The 26,991-nt window shown below is 38.9% G+C and overlaps 1 protein-coding gene across 3 annotated transcripts in view; it reads right to left on the bottom strand.

The window, feature by feature from the left end:
* The window catches only part of LOC103061925 (cyclic AMP-dependent transcription factor ATF-7), a 124,372-nt gene that overhangs the window by 82,268 nt on the left and 15,113 nt on the right, over positions 1-26,991 (bottom strand). For all 3 annotated transcript variants that reach the window (XM_088138014.1, XM_088138015.1, XM_088138016.1), the window contains exon 2: positions 6,641-6,705. In XM_088138014.1, coding sequence (XP_087994140.1) covers positions 6,641-6,688 — 48 coding nt within the window. In that variant the 5' untranslated portion in view covers positions 6,689-6,705. The remainder of the gene's footprint in view (positions 1-6,640; positions 6,706-26,991) is intronic.

Raw genomic sequence — 26,991 nt, 5'->3', positions numbered from 1 at the left:
TACACTGACACACCAGGCCACACATAATGTAAACCATAGGTAAAATAGAATATGTGTTTCCTTTTTTTAAAAGGCTTATTCAGTTAATCAACTTCAATCTACAGACAACCTGCTTTTGTTTAGATATTTCTGTTAATCCTTTAATGTTCTAAGTCACAGACATACTTATCTTTTTTTTAAAAAATGCATTATTCTTTAAAGTGGTGATCAAGCTAGATCGTAAATTGCAAATAACTAAACAATAAGACAATTTTACATTCTTCTTAAATACAATTTAAATCATAATTTTTTTTTAGCAATAAGTGACTGAACACATATAACGATGAAAATAAAAAATCCCAAAATGTTATCTAACAAAAATACCATACTCAAAAGCAATACTCAAGAATTATCCAGACAAATCCCTCAACAGCCAATTAATAAAAAAGAAAGAAAAAGTATGGAAACCATTAATTAAAAATAAAATCTAAACAAAAAGACAATCAGTGGTTATTGGAACTTCTCTCTCTCTGAAGCTGCATATAGAAAAAGAGTGAAAATCAAATGGAGGGGAAGAAGGGTGGGGGGGAAGGTTCTATATAACTGATAGCCTCATCAAGACTCCAAACCAATGAATCATTTCTGGGTTGGCTATCTTGATACTTCCATGGCAGCTGGGTAGTTGTATGTAATGTTTACTATAGATAAAAGAGACTGATTTGTGATTGGTATCAAAAGACAGGGATATTACAACCTGACTGAAACCACACCTTTCTCACCCTCTTTTGTTTTAAGAAAGAACAGTGTCTGCTTAATCATATGTTAAGAGTGTACATGCATTAACAGCTGATTTCGAGTGATCCATGCTTGAACTGAAAATGCATGTCTTGAATGCTCTGATTTGTATGCACAACAAAATGGGTCTGTTTTTGTCTGGATATGGGGTGAAACCCAGTTCTGAGCAGAAGTGTTTTTGGGGGGGAGTGAGAGGCTGAAGGTTTTTTCACAATGGCATGTGCTTATTATATTTGTGGTGAGGGAGGAAAGCAGTGAAATATGAAAATTGGAAAAGCTTACCCCTCACATGGCTGTTGTGATTTCAGGAAGGTCCCACATATACTGTACCACAGAGGATCTTCCCATTTTTAACATGCAAATGTTGGCAGAAGTGGCTGGGAGAAAGCAAGGGAGGGGCTGAGAAGATTGGAGGGGTAACCAGACCAGACTAGTGGGATACAGGCAGTCCTCGCTTAACAACCATTCGTTTAACGACAGTCCAAAGTTAAGATGGCCTCAGAAAAAGTGCTTTACAACCTGTACTTGCACTTATGACTGTCAAAAACTGTCGCACCACTCCTGCGGTCATGCAATTGTAATTTGGGTGCTTGATAATCGGCTTGCATTTATGACTGGTTGCGGTGTCCTGCAGTCACGTGATCGCGATTTGTGACTTTCATTGCCAGTTTCTGGCGAAAAATGTCCATTGGGGAAGCTGGATTCACTTAGCAACCATGTGATTCGCTTAACGACTGTTGTAAAAATGGTTGTAAAATCAGGTCTGGTCATGTGGTGACTTGCTTAACGACCACACTGCTTAATGACCAATTTTCTGGTCCCTATTGTGGTAGTTAATGAGAACTACCTGCATACTGTGCTGGAAGCTGCTGAAACTATCATAGTAAGAAATAAGAACAGTGGCTGAGAGGAAGAAATACGGGGTGGAGAGGGAAGGCACTGGAAATATTGGAGGAATGGTTTCAAGTTCAAAACAAAGCACATTTTCTGTTTCATGCAGACTCCTAACAACTAATCTGTATTTGGAAACCACAGCAGACTGTAGTTAAGGTAAGTTAACGAAACTAAATGTTGATTACAGATTGTGATTAAATACCTTAACCATAATCTGACACAGTCTGGTTGTGGGCAAGTAAGCTAAACAATGTCATGTGACATCTTGTGTGATGTTTGACTCTAACCCAAGTTTCTTTTTCCAATGAACCCCAATTTTAAGTGATTTACACTTGTTTTATGACATATGACTTGTTTCAACAAAGGCGTATCATTTTATTTGGCCCTGGGTTATTCCTGGATTTTGTGCTCAACTTGTTTTTAATGATATTAACAGAGGAAATGGAGAGAATGAACATGAGATTGATGGAAAAAACCATGCTTACTTCGCTCATCTGCAAGACTTGGTCTTGTTCAATAAACTATAGGTAAAATAAATCTCAGCTTAGCATAATGAGCAAATATAGCCATACAGAAATAGGTAATTTTTCTGTTTGAGATTTTACAAACTTCAAAAACAAAAAAAACAAAAAAATTATAGTATCAAGATGACAGCATAAGACAGAATCAGTTCCTCTCATTCTAAAGCCATACCTTATAAAAGAGCACATTGATGGATCAGATGAAATCATTTCCATCTTTAAATCATTACTACATTCCTGAGCCCTCACCATTCCACACTTTTGGAAAATAGTAAGTTAATTTCCAAATAAAGGAAATAAAAAAGCATAAATTGCATCAGAATGGCTTTCCTTCTGCTTTTCTTTCAGAAAGAATATGGGAAAATTCAAGGGATCTTCAGTACAGATAAGAGAGTTTGTCACTGGACTGTTACTCTGAAATACTCCATGAAGCAAATGCATTTTCAAATATTCATATTCGAAAATCATAATATTTGAAAGGGAAACACATCTGCAAATACTAAGGGACATGTAATAGTCATATGTTAGTGGTCATATCAACCTGTCATTTCAATAATTTCATGTCCTTGACACACACAGACTTATACTGTTATTCATCTCCAATACATGATATATGCAAAGGATATACTGGAAATACATCTGCTAGGTAGAGCAACCTAATTTTTTTTTAACAGCACCTTGCAAGACAGCATCATGATACTAAGCATTTCCAGAGTTGGCAAACATAACATATTCTTGCTACATATATTTTAAAGAGGGGGAAGGCCACATGTACCTTTAGATTAATTCAAAAGCTATCTCTAAGAGATCAGTTCAGACCTCTGATAAGAGATACCTATCACTTACCCTGAAGTCTGCTGCTTGGCAGAGAGCGAGAGGGTGTAAACTACTTGCTTCAATATTGCTTAAATGCAGTCTCCACAATCTCAATTACCCCTGAGGAAATGCAGCCCTTAATAAATTAAAAAGGTTGCCTATCTCTTCCTTAAAGACTTCTTATTAACATTATTATGGAATTAGCATCTCTGGGGATCTATATCTACCAAAGTTTATGTCATACTAAATTTGTTATCCTTTTGGGTGTCAGAAGATTCTTGACTATAATAACCACAATAAAGACTCACTGTGTGGCCCTACTGGAGGCCTTCAAACAGGATCTGGGCAGCCATCTGTTTGGTTTGCTCTAGCTGTGAATTAGTATATCAAGTAAGGGATTAAATTAGACCTCTTCCAACGTTCTGGCTAATTTCATACAATGTGTTGCTAAAAACAAACCGCATTACGCCTTTAGCATTTTATATGAGCCAGGCTTATTAGTATATTGAGTTTCTTAGCACTGATTTTAATGCTACATTTCTTGCCTCTAGCAATTAACACTGGGTACTAGTTACTTCCATAACTGAGCCAGGCAACAAAAAAAAATCACACAACCACCTAGGAATAATCCGTTTAGCAACAGTTATAAACATTTATCTGCTTTTCCTTTTGCTTACTTTCTTCCCTAATGCCCGCTTCTCTGGCCAGCCTTCCACCTCCACTTATGCATTTATCATCATAAATCATAATACACATATAACAAAGTATTTAAAAAGTCAGGAAAAATATTAAAAAGGGAATATGGAGTGAGAAGAAACAAGCTTCTGACAACTAATTACAAATTCTTCAGTTCAAATATCAACATTTGCAGCTGATCATATACAATGCATTTGGAAAGTATTCAGACCCCCTTCACTTTTTTCAATTTTGTTATATTGCAGCCTGATACTACAATCCTTCAAATTCTTTTTTTTTCTCATGAATGTACACTCAGTACCCATAATGACAAAGTGAAAACAGAATTTTAGAAATGTTTGTAAATTTATTAAAAAGGAAAAACTGAAATATCACATTGGCATAAGTATTCAGACCCTTTACTCAGTGCTTTGTTGAAGCACCTTTGGCAGCAAATACAGCCTCAAGTCTTTTTCGGTATGACGCAACAAACTTTGCACACCTGGATTGGGGGATTTTCTGCCATTGTAAATCCTCTCAAGCTCAATCAGGTTGGATGGGGACCGTTGGTGGACAGCCATTTTCAGGTTTCTCCAGAGATGTTCAATAGGGTTCAAGTCAGGGCTCTGGCTGGGCCACTCTAGGACATTCACAGAGTTGTCCCTAAGCCATTCCTGTGTTGTCTTGGCTGTGTGCTTAGGATCGTTGTCATGTTGGAAGGTGAACCTTCAGCCCAATCTGAGGTCCTGAGTGCTGTGGAACAGGTTTTCATTGAGGATATCTCTGTCCTTTGCTCCATTCAGCTTTCCCTCAACCCTGACCAGTCTCCCAGTCCCTGCTGCTGAAAAACACCCCCACAGCATGATGCTGCCACCACCATGCTTCACTCTTGGGATGGTATTGGGCAGGTGATGAGTGGTGCCTGGTTTCCTCCAGACGTAACGTTTAGAATTGAGGCCAAACAGTTCAGTCTTGGTTTCATCAGACCAGAGAATCTTGTTCCTCACAGTCTGAGAGTCCTTCGGGTGCTTTTTTGCAAACTCCAAGTGGACTTTCATGTGTTTTGCACTGAGAGGCTTCCGTCTAGCCTCTCTGCCAGAAAGCCCAGATTGGTGGAGGGCTGCAGTGATGGTTGTCCTTCTGCAACTTTGTCCCATCTCCACACAGGATCTCTGGAGCTCAGTCAGAGTGACCATCGGGTTCTTGGTCACCTCTTACTATGGCACTTCTCCCCCGATTGCTCAGTTTGGCCGGGCAACTGCAGGTGGACTCCAATCAAGGTGTAGAAACAGCTCAGCAATGATCAAGAGAAATGGGAGGCACTTGAGCTAAATTTCAAGTGTTGTTGCAAAGGGTCTGAATATTTCAGTTTTTCCTTTTTAATGAATTTACAGACATTTCTAAAATTCTGTTTTCACTTTGTCATTATGGGGTACTGAGTGTAGATTAATGAGAAAAAACATGAATTTGAACAATTGTAGTATCAGGCTGTAACATAACAACATTGAAAAAAGTGAAGGGGGTCTGAATATTTTCCGAATGCACTGTAGGATGGCTCAGAAAGACTGAAAATTATAATGGTTCAACTATCCAGCAATGATAAACTATACTTATAGTGAATGTGGATTACAAAATAACCAATCCATGAAAATTGGTATACTGCCCTAATAACTTTCTTTACCACCAGCACAGAAAAATGGTTCCTAGCAAAAACTTCCACTGAGCAATTTTAAGCAAGAAATTATTTCAAATTTGGGCAAACAGGTCATCAAAAACTCTTCAATTTTGTTGTAATTGTTTTAGTCCCCTAAAGAGAACTTTACCTTGCTCTGAACCCCTATGCAAAAAAATATTGTAATTTTACTATCTCTTTGCATGCCACAAGGAATTTCAGAGTCTTATAAATATAGCATAACATCAGCTCTTCCACCATGCAAGCAGTCCAATTTGATTTATGATTATTCAGGAATAAGTTTCACTGATTTCAATTGATATGTGCAGATAACAGCTTAAAGAGTTGCTCTGTTGTTGCACTTTTACAAGTATACAGTTCTAATTGAATTATGTATCTCATTGCAAAAACTCACCTAGGGGCATCTTTTCAGGTAAGCACTAAGCACTTTCACAGAGCCAATTTGTTTGGACTTATTCTTGTATATACATACAGCATAGTGAATCTCAGTGTACTAAGTGCCCACCTGAAGCCATTTAATGGCAAAGATTACTACCATGGCTAGTACAGAGTTTCACTCACATACCCTGAATGTAAACAAAGCTTATTTATTTATGTCTCCATTTGAAAATAAATATGCTTACCCAGGAACAAATGCCAACTTATTTTTTTAAACTGTCAGAAAGAGCACAAAATATTATTTTAAAAACTAAACAGGCTAATATTTAGGTGACTATGCCGGTTATCTTGATGTAGATTATATGACTGGAGGTTTTGATTTTTTTGTCTTTATCCTTGTGTTTTTTAATGATATAGTATGTTATTGTAAAAAAAAAAAACCTAGTAAGTCTTGCTATGGAACAATATGGAATAATATGCATTTTTAAAAAATAAGTGTAAAGACATTCTAAGCTTTTCCTGAGAAATAAACACATATTTGAAAAAAAAAAGCAGAACCCAAAAAATGTTATTAAATCATACTATGCTATCAGACTATATTATCTAGATATCAGTTATAGGGTTTTCTCCTTCTATATTCTATGATTACTACTGGATGTGAGATTTAAGGAGAGAGAAAATACCAGCAGAATGCCAGGCACCAGGCAAATTTCATTACTTCAGAGCTCTTGCACTTGCTCATAACTTGGATTTACACACTGCAAATCTTCCAATCTGATTACCTCTAGTGATCACATAAGACACTGGCTTTAAACTCTTTGCCTTAGTGATAAAACAGCCACTTTGATTCATAATGATATACTCACAGTGAAGTATACTGTAAACTTACCTGTCCACAGCCTGGGGCACTGCACACAAATGGTCTGTCGTCTCCCATATTTTTCTACAGTTGAACTGCACAGGGGGAAAAATAGGATGGGAGAAGGAGGAAAAAAATGATTAAGTTAGCTAAAGATGAAATGTAAGTCAGAATACCATTGTGTAGCAATTTTTAGGAACGCAGTTCATCGATACCGATGACATGTTTGAACAGACCACATGGGGCAGGGGAGGAGGACACAAGGAAAGACAATGAGAATTCTCGGGGGAATAGACAGATATTAAGCAGCAAAGTCTGCCTGCCTCCCTCCCAGTTTGGGCCAGAAGTACATCTACGAAAATGTGCAAGAAGCTGTGACCAACACAATCAGTGGGAAGTAAGCCATGAGGGTTACATACACTGCAGTAATGCAATTGTTATTTAGAATCGCTGAATCATGAGATGGAAGGGGCCAAGGAGGACGCTGATTCAAATCCCCTGCTCAGTACTGCACAGGGATTCAAATTAAAGCATCGAAGACAGATGGCTGTCCAGTCTCCTGAACTCATCCAGTCAAAGGCAACTCAACATCCCTCTGTCCCAGCGCTTTTACCACTGAGAAGTTTTTTCCCAACATTTTAGCTATCACCAGTAGTGAAGTAGCAGAATAAGCTCAGACCCTCAAAAAATCTGGATCACAGACATTATGTACATCCTGGTATTTCATGTAACCTACACATCCCTTCCTCCTTTCAGAGTGGGGAACATGTGGTTTAGGAATTTCAAAAAGATTCAATATTTCAAGTAATGGAACTACTGTAAAACTTAGCAAAATCACAGCTCTGTTTTGTACTACCCTCAGATTGCTTTGCAGGCCTTAATCTCCAATTCTGGCCACAGAATGAAGATAGCTGGATTACTGAATACCATGAATTTTTTTATTATCCTTCTGACGGTAGGCAATTTTGTTTTTTGATCACCACAACACAGATAAACATACATACAGTGGGGCAAAAAAGTATTTAGTCAGCCACCAATTGTGCAAGTTCTCCCACTTAAAAAGATGAGAGAGGCCTGTAATTTTCATCATAGGTATACCTCAACTATGAGAGACAAAATGGGGAAAAAAATCCAGAAAAATCACATTGTCTGATTTTTAAAGAATTTATTTGCAAATCATGGTGGAAAATAAGTATTTGGTCAATATCAAAAGTTCATCTCAATACTTTGTTATATATCCTTTGTTGGCAATGACAGAGGTCAAACGTTTTCTGTAAGTCTTCACAAGGTTTTCACACACTGTTGCTGGTATTTTGGCCCATTCCTCCATGCAGATCTCCTTTAGAGCAGTGATGTTTTGGGGCTGTCGCTGGGCAACACGGACTTTCAACTCCCTCCAAAGGTTTTCCATGGGGTTGAGATCTGGAGACTGGCTAGGCCACTCCAGGACCTTGAAATGCTTCTTACGAAGCCACTCCTTCGTTGCCCAGGCGGTGTGTTTGGGATCATTGTCATGCTGAAAGACCCAGCCACGTTTCATCTTCAATGCCCTTGCTGATGGAAGGAGGTGTTCACTCAAAATCTCACGATACATGGCCCCATTCATTCTTTCCTTTACACGGATCAGTCGTCCTGGTCCCTTTGCAGACAAACAGCCCCAAAGCATGATGTTTCCACCCCCATGCTTCACAGTAGGTATGGTGTTCTTTGGATGCAACTCAGCATTCTCTCTCCTCCAAACACGAGTTGAGTTTAGACCAAAACGTTCTACTTTGGTTTCATCTGACCATATGACATTCTCCCAATCCTCTTCTGGATTATCCAAATGCTCTCTAGCAAACTTCAGATGGGCCCAGACATGTACTGGCTTAAGCAGGGGGACACACCTGGCACTGCAGGATTTGAGTCCCTGGAGGCGTAGTGTGTTACTGATGGTAGCCTTTGTTACTTTGGTCCCAGCTCTCTGCAGGTCATTCACTAGATCCCCCCGTGTGGTTCTGGGATTTTTGCTCACCATTCTTGGGATCATTTTGACCCCACAGGGTGAGATCTTGCATGGAGCCCCAGATCGAGGGAGATTATCAGTGGTCTTGTATGTCTTCCATTTTCTAATTATTGCTCCCACAGTTGATTTCTTCGCACCAAGCTGCTTGCCTATTGCAGATTCAGTCTTCCCAGCCTGGTGCAGGTCTACAATTTTGTTTCTGGTGTTCTTTGACAGCTCTTTGGTCTTGACCATAATGGAGTTTGGAGTGTGACTGTTTGAGGTTGTGGACAGGGGTCTTTTATACTGACAACAAGGTCAAACAGGTGCCATTACTACAGGTAACGAGTGGAGGACAGAGGAGCCTCTTAAAGAAGTAGTTACAGGTCTGTGAGAGCCAGACAACTTGCTTGTTTGTAGGTGACCAAATACTTATTTTCCACCATGATTTGCAAATAAATTCTTTAAAAATCAGACAATGTGATTTTCTGGATTTTCCCCCCCCATTTTGTCTCTCATAGTTGAGGTATACCTATGATGAAAATTACAGGCCTCTCTCATCTTTCTAAGTGGGAGAACTTGCACAATTGGTGGCTGACTAAATACTTTTTTGCCCCACTGTATTCTAAAGTGATTCTACAATATACAACAATGTACATCCAAGCCACAGGGAGATAAATTCAACTCTTCTCAATGCGCGACAAATATTTTTAATATGGGAGAACTACAAATCCGTAATTAGTAACAGGGTTGTAGGAATGATGCAAGGCAATAATCTAGCTCCCTGGTGGAAAAACTGCAAGAGTGATGACAAACATAATCTGTCATTTGACTCTGGAAAGAATAAAAAAATCAGTCCTATTATGCTACAAGTGAAGCTATTCTTATTAGCAGAAAGAGTAAATAAAAGAAGCCTCTACCATGTAAATTCTAGAAATTACTTCCTCCCCCCCCCCCGCCCTGCTTCTTAATAGTGAAACTTAAACAACTACAATATAATAAAGCAGCTATTACTTCTTCAGGGAAATTGCTATTTTAGCATACTGCAACTGTTGATGAAGTTTCCATATCTTCTCCTAAATTGAGAAGTTAGTTTGTTGGAAACTGTTGATTGTGGAATCAGAATCCTGTAGTTACGGAGTAGATACAGTTTCTGAACATCTCCTCCTGTTTCACAGGCTAATATCTTCAGCAAGTGCAGTTTCAAATGCACCTGACCAAATGCACATTATTTTTTTGTATCTGAGAGTAAATATACAACTGCATCTGCCTGCAAGTTGTTTTTTGTAATGTTCACGCTGACTGCATTCAGGAGATCATTTTCTCAATTCTCCAAAAACACAGGTCTGAGAAAAAGAAATCATCCTCTGTGTTTAGTCTTCCTATATCTCTCTCATGTGTGATTATAAGGACCACCAGTTCTTGCACCATTTGAATTGCCTAAATATAGTTTAACAATAATTAAACAATGATTGGAGTGGTCTGCATTATTGTAATGACATTATTATACTACCTTTTAAGCAATTTGTGATGTTTAATGCAAATTGGAAAGTAGGATTAATTACAGATTTGGGGATTTCTTTGCAAATTATTGATCAGACTACTGAAGAAGATGAGGGTGGGTCACAATGCATCTAACTGAAATTCTCACAACTGGCAAATAATCTTGAACTTGTCTTTACATATTTTTAATATACACACATGTGCTACATTTACAGCTTTAAAAATATTTCTTTGTGAATTTTGAAGAGCTCACTACTATTTTATATTATTTTAATATACTTTGATTATGTGCCCTCAAGTCAGTGTTGACTTTTAGTAACCAGACACATAGACCTTTTCCAGGAATATTTAATATACTTTCTGGTCATTTATTAAAGATTTACTCTCTTGGCTTGGAGTATTATATGTACTGCATTTTTTATTCTGTCTGGTTTCTGTTAACTCACTGGAATGGACCAATGAATTGCAGCCTCAGACACTGGTCTGTAGTGACTGAAATCTTCCAAACCTTGAACAGATACAGAACATACACTTTGTCATTTAGACTCAAAATTAATTTAATACATAAAGCATTGAAATCTGCTATTTACTCCCTGGTATATTGGAAAAATAGTTTCAACTGCTAGGTGAACATGTCCAACATATCACAGAACTCAAGTACATATCCTTTACACTGAACAGAACTCCAACTGATTTGCACCAAGAATTCTCAAAATATGAAATAGCATCTTCTAAAATAGCCTTCCATTATAGATGTGTTCTGACTACTTCTCCCCAAATTCCCGGCAGGCACACTGGGTACCAGATTGGAAATGCTAGGCTAAGAAGATATACAGTACTCATAGGGTCTAATTTTTTCAGCCAACAAGTGCCTTGCCTAATCCAGGATTTAAAGTAGTGACAACATTTATTGCGATGTTTACCCCATCCAATCTCTTGTTTTCTCACATGCTCAGTAGTTGCATGCATTTATCAAAACAAAAAGCAATCTCATTACTATTATTTTAACCTTGAATTTAGTTCAGCACTGTAATGTGCTTTCAATATAAAGAAGGCATTAATTAAAGATTTTCTGATATGAGGCCATGCTAAAGTTGGTGTTAAAATAAACAGCTAAAATTAAAACAGCTGGAGGATTTACCAAAAAAATCCTTAAAAAAAAAACGGTCTATATTTATACTGTGGTATCTCGGGATACAAACTTAATGCGTTCCGTGACTCTGGGCGTATCCCGAGTTGGTCGTAACCCGACACAAATTTCCCCATAGGGTTCAATGTAAATCCGGTTAATCCGTTCTGCCCTCCAAATTTGGTCGCACCCCGAAGCAAATTTTCCCATAAGGTTCAATGTAATTACCGTTAATCCGTTCTGGCGTCTGCGGACCACGCATCAGGGGCGGGAGAACGGCCGGGCGCCGCGCAGCAGGAAAAAGGCCGGGGCCATGCGGCGCGGCGGGAGAGCGGCCGGGTGCCGCGCGGCGGGAGAACAGCCACGGACCACGTGTCAGGGCGGAAAAATGACCGTACCCCGAGGCGGAGTTGTCACATTGAGGTAAATTTTTGCGCCCGGAGCTGGTCGTAACCCGAAAAGTTCGTTAGTAGAGGCGTTCGTATCCCGAGGTACCACTGTACTTGGTTTTGTAAGTCTTCAGAGCTCTTCACTATTTCCAGATCATACAGGAAAGCACATGCCCCATTTAAAGAGGGACAAATCAGAGAGGTTACAAAAATCACAAGATGAAGCCCAAACTTGGAGGTTATGTTACCTGCCGCTCAGAAAGATCATGGGAAGAAGGAGACAAGTATAGACTCCACTACTGACCAAGGGAATAGTGGCAGAGAGGCTGCTTCCCTGCTACTGGCAGGATTGTGCCATTCCCATTGCAAGTTTGCCCCTGGTGCAGTTCCCACAGACTGAAGGGAAACACCGGCCTCTGCTATCTGACCAAAGGCTACTGGATTGCACTGGTATACACACAAGTCCAAGTCTGTGGTAATCTTGTTTTGTAAGTTTGAAAGGTGGGATATAAATCTACATAACATACAAGACCAAATGAGCCATCCTTCAGATGCTACAAAGTGTTCAGTTTTTCTTACAGGGATGGATGGGGAAGGCAATATTCACATCATTTTACCTCAATGGCCAACTAGGTTCATTATGGCAATTACGTTTCATATACAAAACAAATTTAAATCCATAGTAGTTGCATACTTCTGGATTAGGGTTTATATGATATGAATGGCCTCTAGGTCGTATTCTCACAATAGTGCATTTCAAATTGCAAGTTTCCATCCAGATACAGGAATGGAAAATGCATGAAATATTAGAATTGGATCATTCTCTCAGCCTACTATTTCAAAGGTCTCATGAAAAAAATCAGCTTTACCTGGCCTCCTAATATGCCAATAGGATTTCTGAGGGAGGGAATTCTGCAAAAAATCCCACTTCACAAAAAGCTGTTTCCTTACACAGCAGCAAAGGTTCAGTTTGTGTGTGTTTGTAGCATAAGGTATCTGCAAAGGGCAGCAGCTGGTGCCATGCTTTAAATATAGCTCCTAAATCCACACTCTCCACAGTTACCATACAGCACAACAATCAGCCGTAAACCAAAATATACTCCCTTCTGATAAAAATTCACATCCATGCTGCATGGTATACCCATTATAAAAAGAAAACAACATTGTAATTTTAAGTGCTTTTTATTTCAGCCTTGCTCCAAAAAACTCAGAATTGCAAATATAGCCCCCACCTCCCAATCTATTTTACTGAGAGATCAATTCCATGGAGGAGGAGAGGCTGACAGCTGGCAGCTGGCCCAATTATTACCCAGAGAACCTGAAAGGGAAGTAACATTCATATCTGGATTTTCCCAACCAGGGTCCAGCACTGTACTCACTATACCACACTGTTGCGAGTCTTAGGAGAAGTCTACTCTCACCCATTTCACAAACAGGAAACTGTACATTATTTCATCATCTGGGAGCAGTATATCTCTGTACTGAGGAAGTACAAATGTAAAACTAGGCAGGAAAGAGTAAAATACTGTAAGCTTGCTTGGAGGAGGTAAGATGTGTATGTTAAGGCAGCCCCTTGGAATATTTAAAGAAATCACAGATTGGACCTTGACAGTAACATACCAAAATGTATTATTTATTCAGAAAACTACATTTGACTCTTAAAGTTAAAAAAAAAAAAAGGCACAAAGCTGTCCTGAAGCTCAATAAAAACTGAAGACAAAAATAAACTTCGCTGAATTTGGAATAGTATCTCCTGTGTCTTCAGTATTATGTTTTATTTTTCACCCAATGGATTTTAGAATCTCCTTGCCTTCTACATTCCTTGTGCTCTCACACTTTTATGATTTAGACAGCAATAGCAGCGATACCATTTGTACAATGCAGGTATTGTGCTACACTGCCCTTTCCCTTCATATGCTGCACTTTTAGTTGGGTTTTCTTATAACTGTCTGCGAGACTCCTTTCCAGTGCGTAAGCTTCCACTCAGTGACTCAAAATCTCTAATGTTAGCACGAACCTTAAAAGCAGGGGCTGAGAAAGAAAATCAAATTCCTTTTACTTCTTCATACAACAGTGTGCTTCTACATGGGTGTGCTAGAAATGAGAATACTCGTATCACACAGGCCAATAGCATTGGCCTTTTGCACCAACATCGTATCTAGATATGAAGCAGGGGAACTAACCATATTTGGATTCCCACCCACTGAAAGCAGTTTGAATGGCTTCATAGTTTAAGCTTTGTTTTAAAGAAAAGGTACAAAACCATCCCTTTTTTGTCATGTTGTAATTTTCAGTTCCAGTGTGAAATATAAAACAGTGTATCGAATGTACTGTTTTCCTACAGAAGAGATAGAGCAGTAGACAGTGGGATATCTCCCTCTGACTTGCTCTGGAGGCAGAGCTAGAAGATCCTGAAATGCTTCTGCTGGAGAATATAGCTCCATGTTAGCCCTTTGAGGTAGTCCATTCAAGAAGCACAATATGAATACTAACTCTATCTTTATTATAAGGTTACATTAACAGAATCTTGCAAGACTGAAAGTATTTCTCACCTCCTCTCCTTTTACCCTCTGGAGAACTAGGGAGGGTCTTCCTATGTGGCCCTCCTCTCCTTCTGTGGACTGAGATATCTTTTACATGACAACTGTCCACTCTGCAGCTCTTCCTTCTGTTTCCCAAGGTCATTCCCACATACCATTACATTCCACTCCCCAGTTTCAGAATGGAAAGCCCTAAGGAAAGTTCAAAGGCAGCACACTTAAGAAAGGCAGGAATAAAATATGGAAATACATGGAATTATAAATACTTGGCTGCTGAAACTGCAGTAGAAAAATTACTTTCACGGTTAAGTGCCATTTTCCTTCAGGAGGGCCAGGATACTCTACAGCAGGATATACCACAGCTGTCCCTGGGGATGGGATCTTAGATATGGAGGGTCTCTAATCTTGCTAAGAAATATATTCTGCAGCACATTCACTGAAGGAGGGCATAGAAGTAAAGTACTTCTATAAAGGAGGAAGAGAAGTTCACATGACAGCCTTATAGATATCTCCCAAGGAGGATTTATTTATTTAATTATTTAGTTGCTTGCAACAAATAAGTTACTCTTGGTGGATTACAAAATCATCCAATATGTTAAAGCATCAATGGTATAATATTAATAAAATTATATACAAAATACATAAATAGTAGAATAATAAAAAATAGACCCCCAAAATAAGTAAATGACAATCAAAATTCAAACACTCTTATATATGGTTCTGTTTATAAAATGTTAATAAAGTGGGAGTTGATGAATAGGGTGATAATAAAGGAGGGAATGACAATAAAGCTGTGTCTATGAGCCTCCATCCCTTTTACCTTGTGAAAGTGATAAAGTGGAAAGTTTGGTGGTAAGTGGATCAAGTAAAGGTTCTCTAGGGACATCTGTGTTGGGCAGGCTGAGGCTGGTTGGAGAAAATGATCCTTGAAATACCTTGCAGCCAAGCCATGTAGGACATTAAAGGTCCAAACCAGCACTCTGAAACGCACTTGAAAACCAATAAGAAACCAGTGCAAGACTTGGATACAGGTATAACGTGCTTATGTTGGTATGTACCAGCCAACAGCTGGACTGGCACATTCTGGTCTAGTTGAAGCTTCTGGGTCATTTACAAAGACAGCTCCATGTAGACCACATTGCATTAATCTGAAGCAAGTGGTGAGAGCATGAGTCACTGTGGCAAGGTCCTAACATTTGAGGTAAGGTTACAGTTAGTAGATTAGCTAAAGCTGAGCAAAGGCCTCCTGGCGATGGCTTCCATCTACCCACCTAGCAGCAGCTGTTCAGACCAGGAGTACCCCAAGCTGTGACCTTGCTTCTTCAGAGGTACTGCCACCCTGTCCAGAGATGACCATCTCTGTCTTGGTTCAACTTCAATCTGTTTTATCCTATCCAGACCCTCACAGCCACCAGACTCTGGATCAAGATGTTGAGAGCATCTCCCATGTGGTATGGCGTACCAATATACAGCTCAGTATCATTAGCATATTGATGATACTATATCCCAAACCAATAGATGACCTCCTGCAGCTTCATGTAGATATTAAAAGTTTGGAGAGAAAGACCAATTTCTGCAACATTGCATAGAGAATCTGCCTTGATTATCTCTCCTGTCCATTGACTAGAACTGTCTACAAACAGAACCACTTTAAAACAGTGCCTCCAGTCCTCTGTAGGTAGTCCAGAAGGATACCATGACTGATGATACCAAAGGCTGCTGAGAGGTGCAAAAGAACAAGAATGGATACATTTCCCCCACCCAGGTCATAACCAAGGTCATCTATAGGAACAACTGGTCCCTGTGCACAACTGTATACAACTAATTTCCAAACAAACTGGGTGAGAACTGTTTATTTTATCTATAAACTGGGTGAGAACTGTTTACACTTTACTGTCAAGAATCAATTACAGCACAGGAAAGAGCAGAAATGACAAAGAATCTATAGGAACAACCAATAATGTCTTAGTTCCATGCCCAGTCCTGAATCCTAGTTGAAAAGAGTCAAAACAGTCTGATTGTTTTAGGATGCTCTGTAGCTGAATATTGACCATAGTCTCAATAAACTTTCCCCAGAAGGGTAGTCTAGAGCCTGGGCAATACTTATCAAATACAGATAGATCCAAGAAGGGCCTCTTAAAGAAGCGGTGGATCATAGCTTCTTTCAAGACTACTGGCATCATGCTCTCCTGCAATGAGGCACTAATTCAAGACTACAAACGGCCAGAGGCAAGCAAAAGAGCGCCCTATTCATTTTGTCAAAGTTCACAGGCCAGAAGCAGTCCTAGATAACATGGTCAGACATTGCCCAGTCAACACAATGGACTCCATCCATGAGAAGTAAAGATTTTAGTGAATCTGAGTGACTTTACAAGCAAAGTGCTGTTCCAGCTGATCACAGTAGCTAGGAGGGAGATCTACCACTTCCTTAGTTATGGAGGCTGGATCTAGATGCAGATAATGTACAGCTGGATGATGCAGCAGCTTTCTTTAGCAGAGAGCATCCCTAGGAAGTTAGCAACTGGCACCATCTCAGTATTCAAAGGATGACTTATTCAAGGAGTTGAATGTGGCATAGGTTAGGGCTTAGCCTATTAGCTGAAAGTTCTGTAACAGATAACAGGGGACAGTGGTTGGTCTTAGTAGCGAGGCCCATCCTAGGAATCTCTTCATGTGAGGATGGACTGAGAAACACTCATTATATTCCAGTGATAGGACTGAGGAAGAGGCTGATATTTGTTTATGGAGGATGCTAAGTTTTAGCTCCTTGTTAAAGCTCACCTCCAAAGAGAAGAGAGCTGGGAGGGAGGCTGATTTTTGTGAGGTTCCCTTTTTTTTGCTACTTGAAGAAACTTTGTCATGTATATATGGGTGGTATAAGTTCTTCAGTTGCTAAGATAGTCTGTATGGCTTTGGTATTGTATTAAAGGTGTCAAGATGGCTCCACCCAATCCCCAGGTGAATAGATGTATCTAACTGCAGTCTAGATCAGTGTTTCTCAACCTTTTGCAACTTTAAGATGTGTGGACTTCAATGTGCAGAATTCCCCAGCCAGCGTGGTCTAGATGACTGAATACCTCTTGGATCAGCAGGTCTGGTAATGCTGAAAGATTCCATAGCTGGGATGTCAACAAGTTGAGCAGGATGCCCTGGGTCTATTGTATCAATTCTACTCTTCAGTCTCACAGTAGTTTCAGGAGCCTGGGGATCACAGGTAACAGGGCTAAGTGTACAGTAGGTCTTTAGGCCAGGTGGTACTGAATACATTGCTTCTGCTCCCTAGGTTGGAAGCATGAGATGTATCATTCCACCTTGCAATTGGTGGGAGGTGCCAGGAGGTTTCTTGATTGCCTCCAGAAGAGTGACATCATTTGCCCAAATATTCTGGGATTGAGGTTCCTTTTGCCAGGGTCCATGACTTCACAAGTGAATTAATCCTCTGCCATGTTGCAGAGTCCTTGGTCTGGAGAAAGGGAGAAGAAAGGTGGGTTGGGGATTGGTGCCTCTCCCCCTTTGCCTCTTTGCTTCCCCTGCAATTTGACTCAGTTAGGAAACATCAAAATGGGGGTCCCTGATCTTTTTCCCACTCCTCATGGGGGTGGGGGGATATTGGCGTGGGTCTGTTCTGAAGAGGCTCTGACCTGACTTAGAATCTTCCCTAGGGATTTCTGGGGAGTAGCAGGCCAGGCCAGGCTTCAGTGAGGGAAAAAAGCATTAAAGTAATCCTTAAACCTTAAACGTTTGTTTAAAATTCCAGTAAACCAAATGCTTGGAGACTGTGTAACACTTCAAATTTTAAAAACAGGAATGAAAAAAAAAAATGTTCCTGAGCTGGAGTGGGGTTCTGGGCTTGCTATCATAAGTAATCATGTGTCCTAGAGAACATCATGCTCATAAGCAATTTGTTTATGAGCATGATGACGCAGAGGCTGAAGCAAAGAAAAAGCACATACAGGTAGTCCCCGGATTAAGAACACCTGGTTTACAGACGATCCATAGTTAAGAACAGAGCCTACTGTAGCAAAATTCAAGGTAAATACACAATGGTTTGAGTTAATTACACAATATTACTTATATAGTATTATACAATATGTATACATTATACAATATGTATATAGTATTATACATATAAGTTTGACTTGGGAATGGAACTTGTTTTTAAACTGAGGATTACCTGCACCTTTATTTTTGTAAGGCTTTCATTAGGCTCTTGACTTATCTTCCTTTTCACTCTGATGAAATAATTTTGCAAATTATAGCTGAAATAATCATCTTAGGTTTTTCCCATAATTGATTGCATCCTAAAGATGGATCATACACAAAAATCAGTTATACTATCCAAACGTAAGAGTTTAGAAGAGGGAGGGGAAATCACCAATAGAAAACATAAAAAGCTTTGCTAGCAAAGTTGATTAGTGAGTCCTGGCAGAACTACTGCCAAAATAAGACCACGAAGTCATAGGAAGGATGGATAAGGATCCTTATAAGAACCATGAGGTTTGCAGAACAGGTAAAAAAGAAACTATAGTAGCATCCCTACCCCACAGGAGTCAAAATAAAAACTGAAAACCTTTAAACGTTCAACACATCTTAATCTGTATTTGTCATCCATTTGAGAAGAAACATGATCCACTGCCTATTTATGTATTTCCTACTCACACTGAAAATTGTCCTTGCATGTTTTCACAACTGTCTGTGTGCAAATGTCTGTCATCAATTGGTTGACAGGCTTCATCCCTCAAAAATTCAGTCAAAAGGATGCTTTCCACAAACATATTTTATATACTGATTGTGTATATTTGTTTATTCACAGCATTTATGTACCACCCAGGACAAGCATTCCGGATAGTTTATGAGTGAAAATCAATAATACATAATTGCATAAATCCTGGCATACTCATTAAGGTGACCTTACCAATAATTCATTAAAATGTTTAAAATTAATTAAAAGCTGAGGAAAAGCTCAGTTCTAAATGCCCTCAGAAAGGGTTCCATCCAGATCTCCAGGAATAAGCTGTTCCAAAAGGATGGAAAATAAATTCAAATATCTATGCTCTTGTACATATTTCATGTGAGGTGAAAGACTTGAGACATATACATCAAATGGGTCAGTTCTACCTGAAGTAAATGGTTCTGTAAATACCAAGGTGTTGAGCCATGAACTAACATTTGAATTGTACTCAGAAGCCTCTTCAAAGCCAATGCACTGCTCCAAAAATGGATGTTCATACCCACTACCAGGCAGGCAGCTGTATTCTGTACCAATTGCAGTTTCTGGGTAGTTCAAAGGAAGCAGGAAATAAGCAAATAAAATAGGAAAATATCCTTATTGTTTCTTCTCCCCCTCACTCTTTATCACATGTCTGAAAATTTCAGCCTCACATAATGCGCAGTCTCAAACAAAACATTTTGTTATTGTTATAGTGCTTTGCTCCATATCTCACTACACATGTCTTTATATATTCCCTTGGAAAGGCATTCAGTATTATACCTAAGTACTCTGTTTTGTGTAGTGTTTCAGATTCAAAGCAAAAAACAGGGGTGCTCACATAGCACCTGTGACTCCTCAAACCAAGTATATCTTTGATCAGGATCATGCAGCAGTTGCATAGACCTGGGAAAACATGTAGATTCTTTAAGGAGTTGCAGACAGGCACAATGTGAACTACCAGTAGTCTTTTGGAGTCATTTAAGATAGTATCTGACTACAATTTAGTGAAAATTCTCCTACGTACAATCTATCCAGCTGTGGACTACATGGTAAATTAGTTTTTGGCTACATATGTTGTATGAACTCAAATTATTAGAATTTGTAATCCAGGTTTTATCAACAATGACAGCTTTATTACAGCCTTAGGCAAGAGAAGAATTGTTATCATTAAATATACTGTATGAGCCAGGGAAATGGTGGCTTACAATATTCAGCAAACCAAGCCTAAAGCAAACCCTGCCATGACTAACTAAACCCTGTCATTGAATCAAGCTGTTGCAGAGCTTCTGTTCATTAGGTTAGGCTTGCACAAGGATTCCAAGATAAAGGGGGTCCACCTGAATTAGCACAAGAGGATACCAAATGGCTTTTTTCCTTCTAGTCCCAAAATACCCCAGACTGGTTCTGCCCTAGCTTGCAATATTCTTAAAATACAGTCATTTGTATTTTAAGCCATAAAAAGATGTTTTAAAGTATGTTAAAAGTGAGGAAGTATAAGGCAAGGAACATTTCTCAAATAACAAAAGTCTTATTTTTCAGTGCAATTAAACACTTTTCTTGAATGGAAAAGACAGAATTTTATGCAGATTTATTTTTTAAAAAATAATTCATCAGTGCCAAAACAGGAGAAACTAAACTTCACTGGTGCATATTTTAATACTTTTAATGAAAGCTGGGATCTCCTCCCTCCTGTCTCTAGATGCCTTGAAAGAACTGTAATATTACATATGTAATAGTATGTATAGTATGCAATAAGATACTATAATTTGCTTCTATTCTACATCCAGATACTGAGCCATCTTACTAGGCACTATCAATATTGGACACAAATGGGGTGACAGATGAGCAGAACCAATGAGAAGAAAAATCTGAGGAACTGACACTTCAACAATTCCTGTTTCCCAGCTTTCAGCATGCCACCATTTTAGAGAGAGAAAGTCCAACAAAGTTCAGTAAGCTGCAGTTCAGAAATTCAAGAAGAAATGAAATGCAAGGTTTAAATATGGCTTTCAACCCAACCTCACATCTTACAGTAAGGAAGGCGAATTTTTTATTCCAATTTAAGAAAAAAAGTGAAAATAAGCACATTTCCTATTTCAAAGAATGAAATAAACTTCTACTGCTACCTTACTATGGGCCAAGACATGACCTAAGGATCCCTTATGAAGCCAATCTTTCGAAGAATAGCTTTTCAGCTAGCCAAGGGGAACTGGTGTGCAGAGCAGAATGTCCCACTATATAAGACATCAAGATATGTTTCCAAATGGTTGCCAGTTGTCAGCAATCCCATTTAAAACTTCAAGTCCATGCATTTCCTTCCATTAGATTTTATATTTCTTAATATAGACTTTGTTATTAAATATTATAAATGTCTCTTTCAAGTATCTTCCCCTGCCTCATACAAGAGACTGCTAACTACTTTGTATGCCTGGTATAAACAAAGATCTGTCTGAAAAGCAGTTTCATTTTTCATGCTCAGTAACAAAAATCACTCTTGCCCAGCATGTATAATCAGGTTTCGCAGTGTTTAAACTGGGAGGCACCTTGTGTAACAACAAATTTAAGGAGTTGCTCTTTGCCACTATGATGCTTGCTAGAACTGCTATCCATGTCCCATAGTTTCCTGTAATTTCTTACTGACATAAGAAATGTAACTGGATTACCAGATTGTATATATGATGAAAACCTATTTTTCTGCCTATTCCTGATGAGGTAGAGGATTGATAGCAGTCTGAGATGTTCCTGCGAACAATCTTTCCCTCTAGTGTTTCACACTTCTGGCCCATACCATAAAATACAACCCTAAGACAACTTTAATATACCTTAAAGATTTTTATGTTTTCTGAGAATCACATTTCATGCAAAAGCATGATTCCTCTATTACTTTAGGTCTATTGCCTGACAACTCTGACTAAAATCTATCCAAGAGTTTCCCTTCTCTACCAATAAATGTGTGTATAAGACACACATGTAAATACATGAACATGCAGGTATATGTATATTTCAACCAGTTCAATAAAGGACAGGGCAACAACAAATGTATTAATTGAATCAATAACTACTTATTAAAACGAATTGTCTGTAAAGGCACCCCATTTATAAAATTAATCGATTCCCCATCTGCATATACTACATATTTTTGCCTGTTCCTCACCCAGAAGCTACTCTCATACACAGAAACAGTTTCACACATAAACACACATTTCCTCACTACTTCCAGCAGAAATAGTGAAAAGGAAGAAAAAAAAAACAGTATAGAAACAGAGTGAGGGGAAAGGAAAGATAAAGAAATGGAGGAACAAAACCAGAGATGAGGTGAGGAGAACAGGTAACTGAACAAGGAAGGAAATAAGAGACTTAAAATTGTGCAAGCAACAGTTCCTCCCATGTCAGGGCTAAAATTCAACTGCCCTCTCCCAAATCACAGGGTCTTCCTGTCAGATAAATTCATCATATTAATCGGAATCTAGTTTTCAGGAGAAATTGCTCCCTTCACCTTGAGTTAGAAGAATAAATGATGAGCAAGAATTATGCATTATACCCCTTCTGCATCCTGTAGAAATAAAAAACAGAAGCAGAGAAATTGAGGCTGCTGTCGCTTTTGCAGTGGTGTTCAGAAAAGCCCCACCTAAAGAACACTGCTAATACTGCCCAGGACCTTAAAGATACAAGGATGCCAGTGATCTAAACTGGAATTAGAGAATACAGTATGATCAGGAATATATATATATTCATATATTTCTACTACCTCCTCTTAAGGGATTAACTGATGCCCATCTATAGTCTAGTCAGGGTGCCATCTAAACTATAAGTGTAGAATTACAAGTGTAACTGAGTTTATTTTTTTCCTCCCCCCTCTCCATTTCTTTTTCTTGCATATCATGTTTTTATGATGTAAGCCTGAAGACAGGGACCTTCTCACCCATATCTGTAAGCTACTCTTGGAGTTTTGGGGGGCTAAAAACCTAGTACAGTATAATCAGAGCACAGAGCCATGATACAAATAAGTCAGCTCAATATGAGTTGAGAATTTAACCAAACCTTAAAGGCACAACAAACTGGTTTCATAAAAGTACACAAAGTAAAATGCCAAGATAACCACTCAATTTACTAAAATTAAGTTGCATGTCAATGGACACTTTCTTACTATGTCACATGCTACAGGACATGCTCTTGTAAGCAAAAAAATATCTAAGTCAACAACCTGAAAAAATTACAGCTCCCAACAAACTAAAAAAAGCAATGATTACAATAAACTATTAAAAAGAACCCTTACTACTTTGCTTTCAAGAATAGTATATGTAGACACAACTCATCTTGCAGAAGCAGCAAAAACTCCCTAGCCAAAAAAATGAAAGGAAGGAAATCTGTGCTTTGAAACTGTTCCAAAAAAACATCATTCCTTGACAATGTTTCAGAGGAAACACAGTTCTACCACGCTCACTGAACCTTCTGATGTGTACTGGAGAACATATTGACCACAAGTGGCTAAACTGAGCAGAATCAAGTGTGAATCCTCATGCCCATGATGGACAGAGAAATACTCAATTTTGAATCTCCCATTTGTGTCTCTTCCCCACCTCCCTTCATTTTAATGCTCTTATTTATGCTATCCTCTGCTTTCTAATCACTTAGGCATTTAATAAAAAAGGAGACATTTCCATGTACAGTACTGTGCAAAAGTTTTAGGCAAGTGTGAAAAAATGCTGTAAAGTAAGAATGCTTTCAAAAATATATATTGTAATTGTTTACATTTATCAAGTTACAAAATGCAAAGTGAGCTAACAGAAGAAAAACCCAAATCAAATCAATATTTGGTGCGATCACCCTTTGGCTTCAAACCAGCATCAATTCTTACACTTGCACACTTTGTACACTTGGACAAAGTCAGGGATCTTGTAGGATTAGAGTTAGGTGTATGACTAACCAATTATACCAAGCAGGTGCTAACGATCATCAATTTCATATGTAGGTTGAAACACAGTCATTAACTGAAACAGAAGCAGCTGTGTAGGAGGCTTAAAATTGGGAAGGAACAGCCAAACTCTGCTGCTCAGGTGAGGATGTGGAAGACAGTTTAATGTCACAGGTCATATACCATGGCAAGATTGAGCACAGCAACAAGACACAAGGTAGTTAGACTGCACCAGCAAGGGCTCTCCCAGGCAAAAATTTCAAAGCAGACTGGGGTTTCAAGATGTGCTGTTCAAGCTCTTTTGAAGAAGCACAAAGAAACGGGCAACGCTGAGGACCGTAGACACAGTGGTCGGCCAAGGAAACTTAATGCAGCAGATGGAAGACGCATCATGCTTACTTACTTCCCTTTGACATCGGAAGATGTCCAGCAGTGCCATCAGCACAGAACTGGCGGAAACCAGTGGGACCCAAGTATACCCATCTACTGGCCAGAGAGGTCTGGCCAGAAGTGGTCTTCATGGAAGAATTGCAGCCAAAAAGCCATACCTCCGATGTGGAAACAAGGCTAAGTGACTCAACTATGTATGAAAACATAGGAACTGGGGTGCAGAAAAATGGCAGCAGGTGCTCTAGACCGATGAGTCAAAATCTGAAATATTTAGCTGTATTAGGAGGCAGTTTGTTCGCCAAAGGGCTGGAGAGCAGTACAATAATGAGTGTCTGCAGGCAACAGTGAAGCATGGTGGAGGTTCCTTGCAAGTTTGGGGCTGCATTTCTGCAAATGGAGTTGGAGATTTGGTCAGGACCAATGATGTCCTCAATGCTGAGAAATACAAGCAGATACTTATCCATCATGCCATACCATCAGGGAGGCATGTAATTGGCCCCAAATTTATTCTGCAGCAGGACAACGACCCCAAAGATACAGCCAATGTCATTAAGAACTATCTTCAGCATAAAGAAGAACAAGGAGTCCTGGAAGTGATGGTTTGGCCCCCACAGAGCCCTGATCTCAACATCATTGAGTCTGCCTGGGATTACATGAAGAGACAGAAGGATTTGAGGCAGCCTATATCCACAGGAGGTCTGTGATTAGTTCTCCAAGATGTTTGGAACAACCTACCTGCCGAGTTCCTTTAAAAACGTTGTGCAAGTCTATCTAGAAGAACTGATGCTGTTTTGAAGGCAAAGGGTGGTCATGCCAAATATTGATCTGATTTGGGTTTTTCTTCTGTTTGCTCACTTTGCATTTTGTAAATTGATAAACATAAATAATTACAATATATATTTTTGAAAGCATTCTTACTTTACAGCATTTTTTTTACAATTGCCTAAAACTTTTGCTCAATACTATAAATTACAAAATTTACATTATATTACTTCAGAATTAAGTATTTAAAAAAAAATCAGCATCTATGCCTACCTAGTATCCATCATTTCCCCCCTAAACTATGAAAGCAGTTTGATTTCTAAAAGCAATGTACTCTGATGATGTAACAGTGGCGCCAGACTTCAGATTCTACTTCTGGTTAATGTCTATTCAGATGGAAAACTTCAACATAGTTAATTGAAAGTTCTGTCAAGAATGTATTTCTAATTAGGTAGTTTTTGCTATGGAGTTTCAGTACTGTAGCTACTAATGCCAACATACAAAAACAAAATGGAAAATACATAGCAGACTATAAGTGCATAGAAAAAACATGAGCAATTAGAAGTCTAAGGAAAGGATGTTGCCATCCCTCTTTGCCTTCGGATCCTAAATCCCACTACTGACATTTGATATACAGTATCAGAACAGCATGGATAAAGCACAAATGGCTGTAATTAGAGTGGAAAACTACAAAAGCACTCACACTCTTGTGCAAAACTTTGCTTCTGTCTCCTTCCTATAACTCCCCAAGAGTTATTCAAGGATCTTTCCAGAAGAACATTTTTGGAAGGAAAGGAATGGAATCTCTACTTGTAACAGAGATCTAAGAAAATTGTATACTCCAAGACTTTCAAATAATTTCCAAATTTGCCTCTTGAGAGCAAAAGATACCAATTTGACAGCAAATCTTAGGAAGGAGTATTGTAAAACAACAGTTACCATCAAGATGGTATGTTGTCAAATGACAATCTTGCTAAGATTATTGCTCATTATGTAATTTTACTGTACATACAGCATTTTGTTACAAAGTCTTCAACATGTAAGTCTTAGTGTTCCTGTAACCCATTCAGAGATTCTAAATTATCATAAAGGCTGAGCAGAATCTGAGATCAAAAACGTTCTTATCATTTCTAAAATATCTTGCAAACATTCCACCATAAAAAATATTGTTTTCCCAGCATTAGGATTCTTTCCTATTTTTTTTTAGCAGATTGGCAGACTGTTAGCACAGATCTGCCAATTTAAGCTGTAAAATTCCTGCATACAAACAGAAAAATTAGCAAGAAACTAATGTCTATTTCATTGGTTCTCAATGGGGGCGGTGGGAGGATGCTGAGGGGCGGTGAACTTGTTTTGGGCGGTAGGGGGGCGGTGGGCATGTTTTGGGCGGTAGAGGGGTGATGAGCATGTTTTGGCATTCAAACTTAATTTTAAAACTCCCCAAAAAATTTATTAAATTGATTATCCGGTTTACACCATTTGTACCAGCAATAAAACGAACTTACGCGACGGCTGCCCTCACGCACTTCTAAGAATGGTAAGACGAATTTGTATTCTAGGTAGGATGACCTTGAAGAACTCGACACTACGATTCTTCTCCGATCCCAACCAGCACAGCGCATGCGTCAGCTGTTTTCCCACATGATTAATCGCAGCACGTGTGTCAGCTGTCTTCCCGCGCGATTAATCGCAGTGCGTGCGTTGAGTGTCCTTTCAATATGAATGTTTGATTTGACCCGTGTTTCTTGAGTTGCTTTTCGTTCGCTTCATTTTTTTTGCATTAGTCATTTTAATTTTAATAAAAGGAATGCAATTACCTTCCAGGGCAAAAGTATAAAGTTAAATCGAACAAATTTGGTAAGTCTACTGAAAAAAATTACTTAAAATTTTTGCCTTTTCTAATTCAGTAACTCCCCCCCCCCATACCCTAAACTACAGGATTTTCACAAAGGGTGGCGTTGAAAAATTTTCCGCTCCTTAGGGGGGCAGCAGCTTCAAAAAGGTTGAGAATCACTGGTCTATTTCTTTAAAAACTTGTATGCCAAGTTATCAGAGTCA

The sequence above is a fragment of the Python bivittatus genome, unplaced genomic scaffold, assembly GCF_059951505.1.
Source record: "Python bivittatus isolate LINGU-HERP-01145 unplaced genomic scaffold, Pbiv_v1 ctg000220_np1212, whole genome shotgun sequence".
Taxonomy (NCBI): domain Eukaryota; kingdom Metazoa; phylum Chordata; class Lepidosauria; order Squamata; family Pythonidae; genus Python; species Python bivittatus.
Note: the sequence above shows the minus strand (reverse complement) of the source record. Positions and strands in the feature narration are given on the sequence as shown.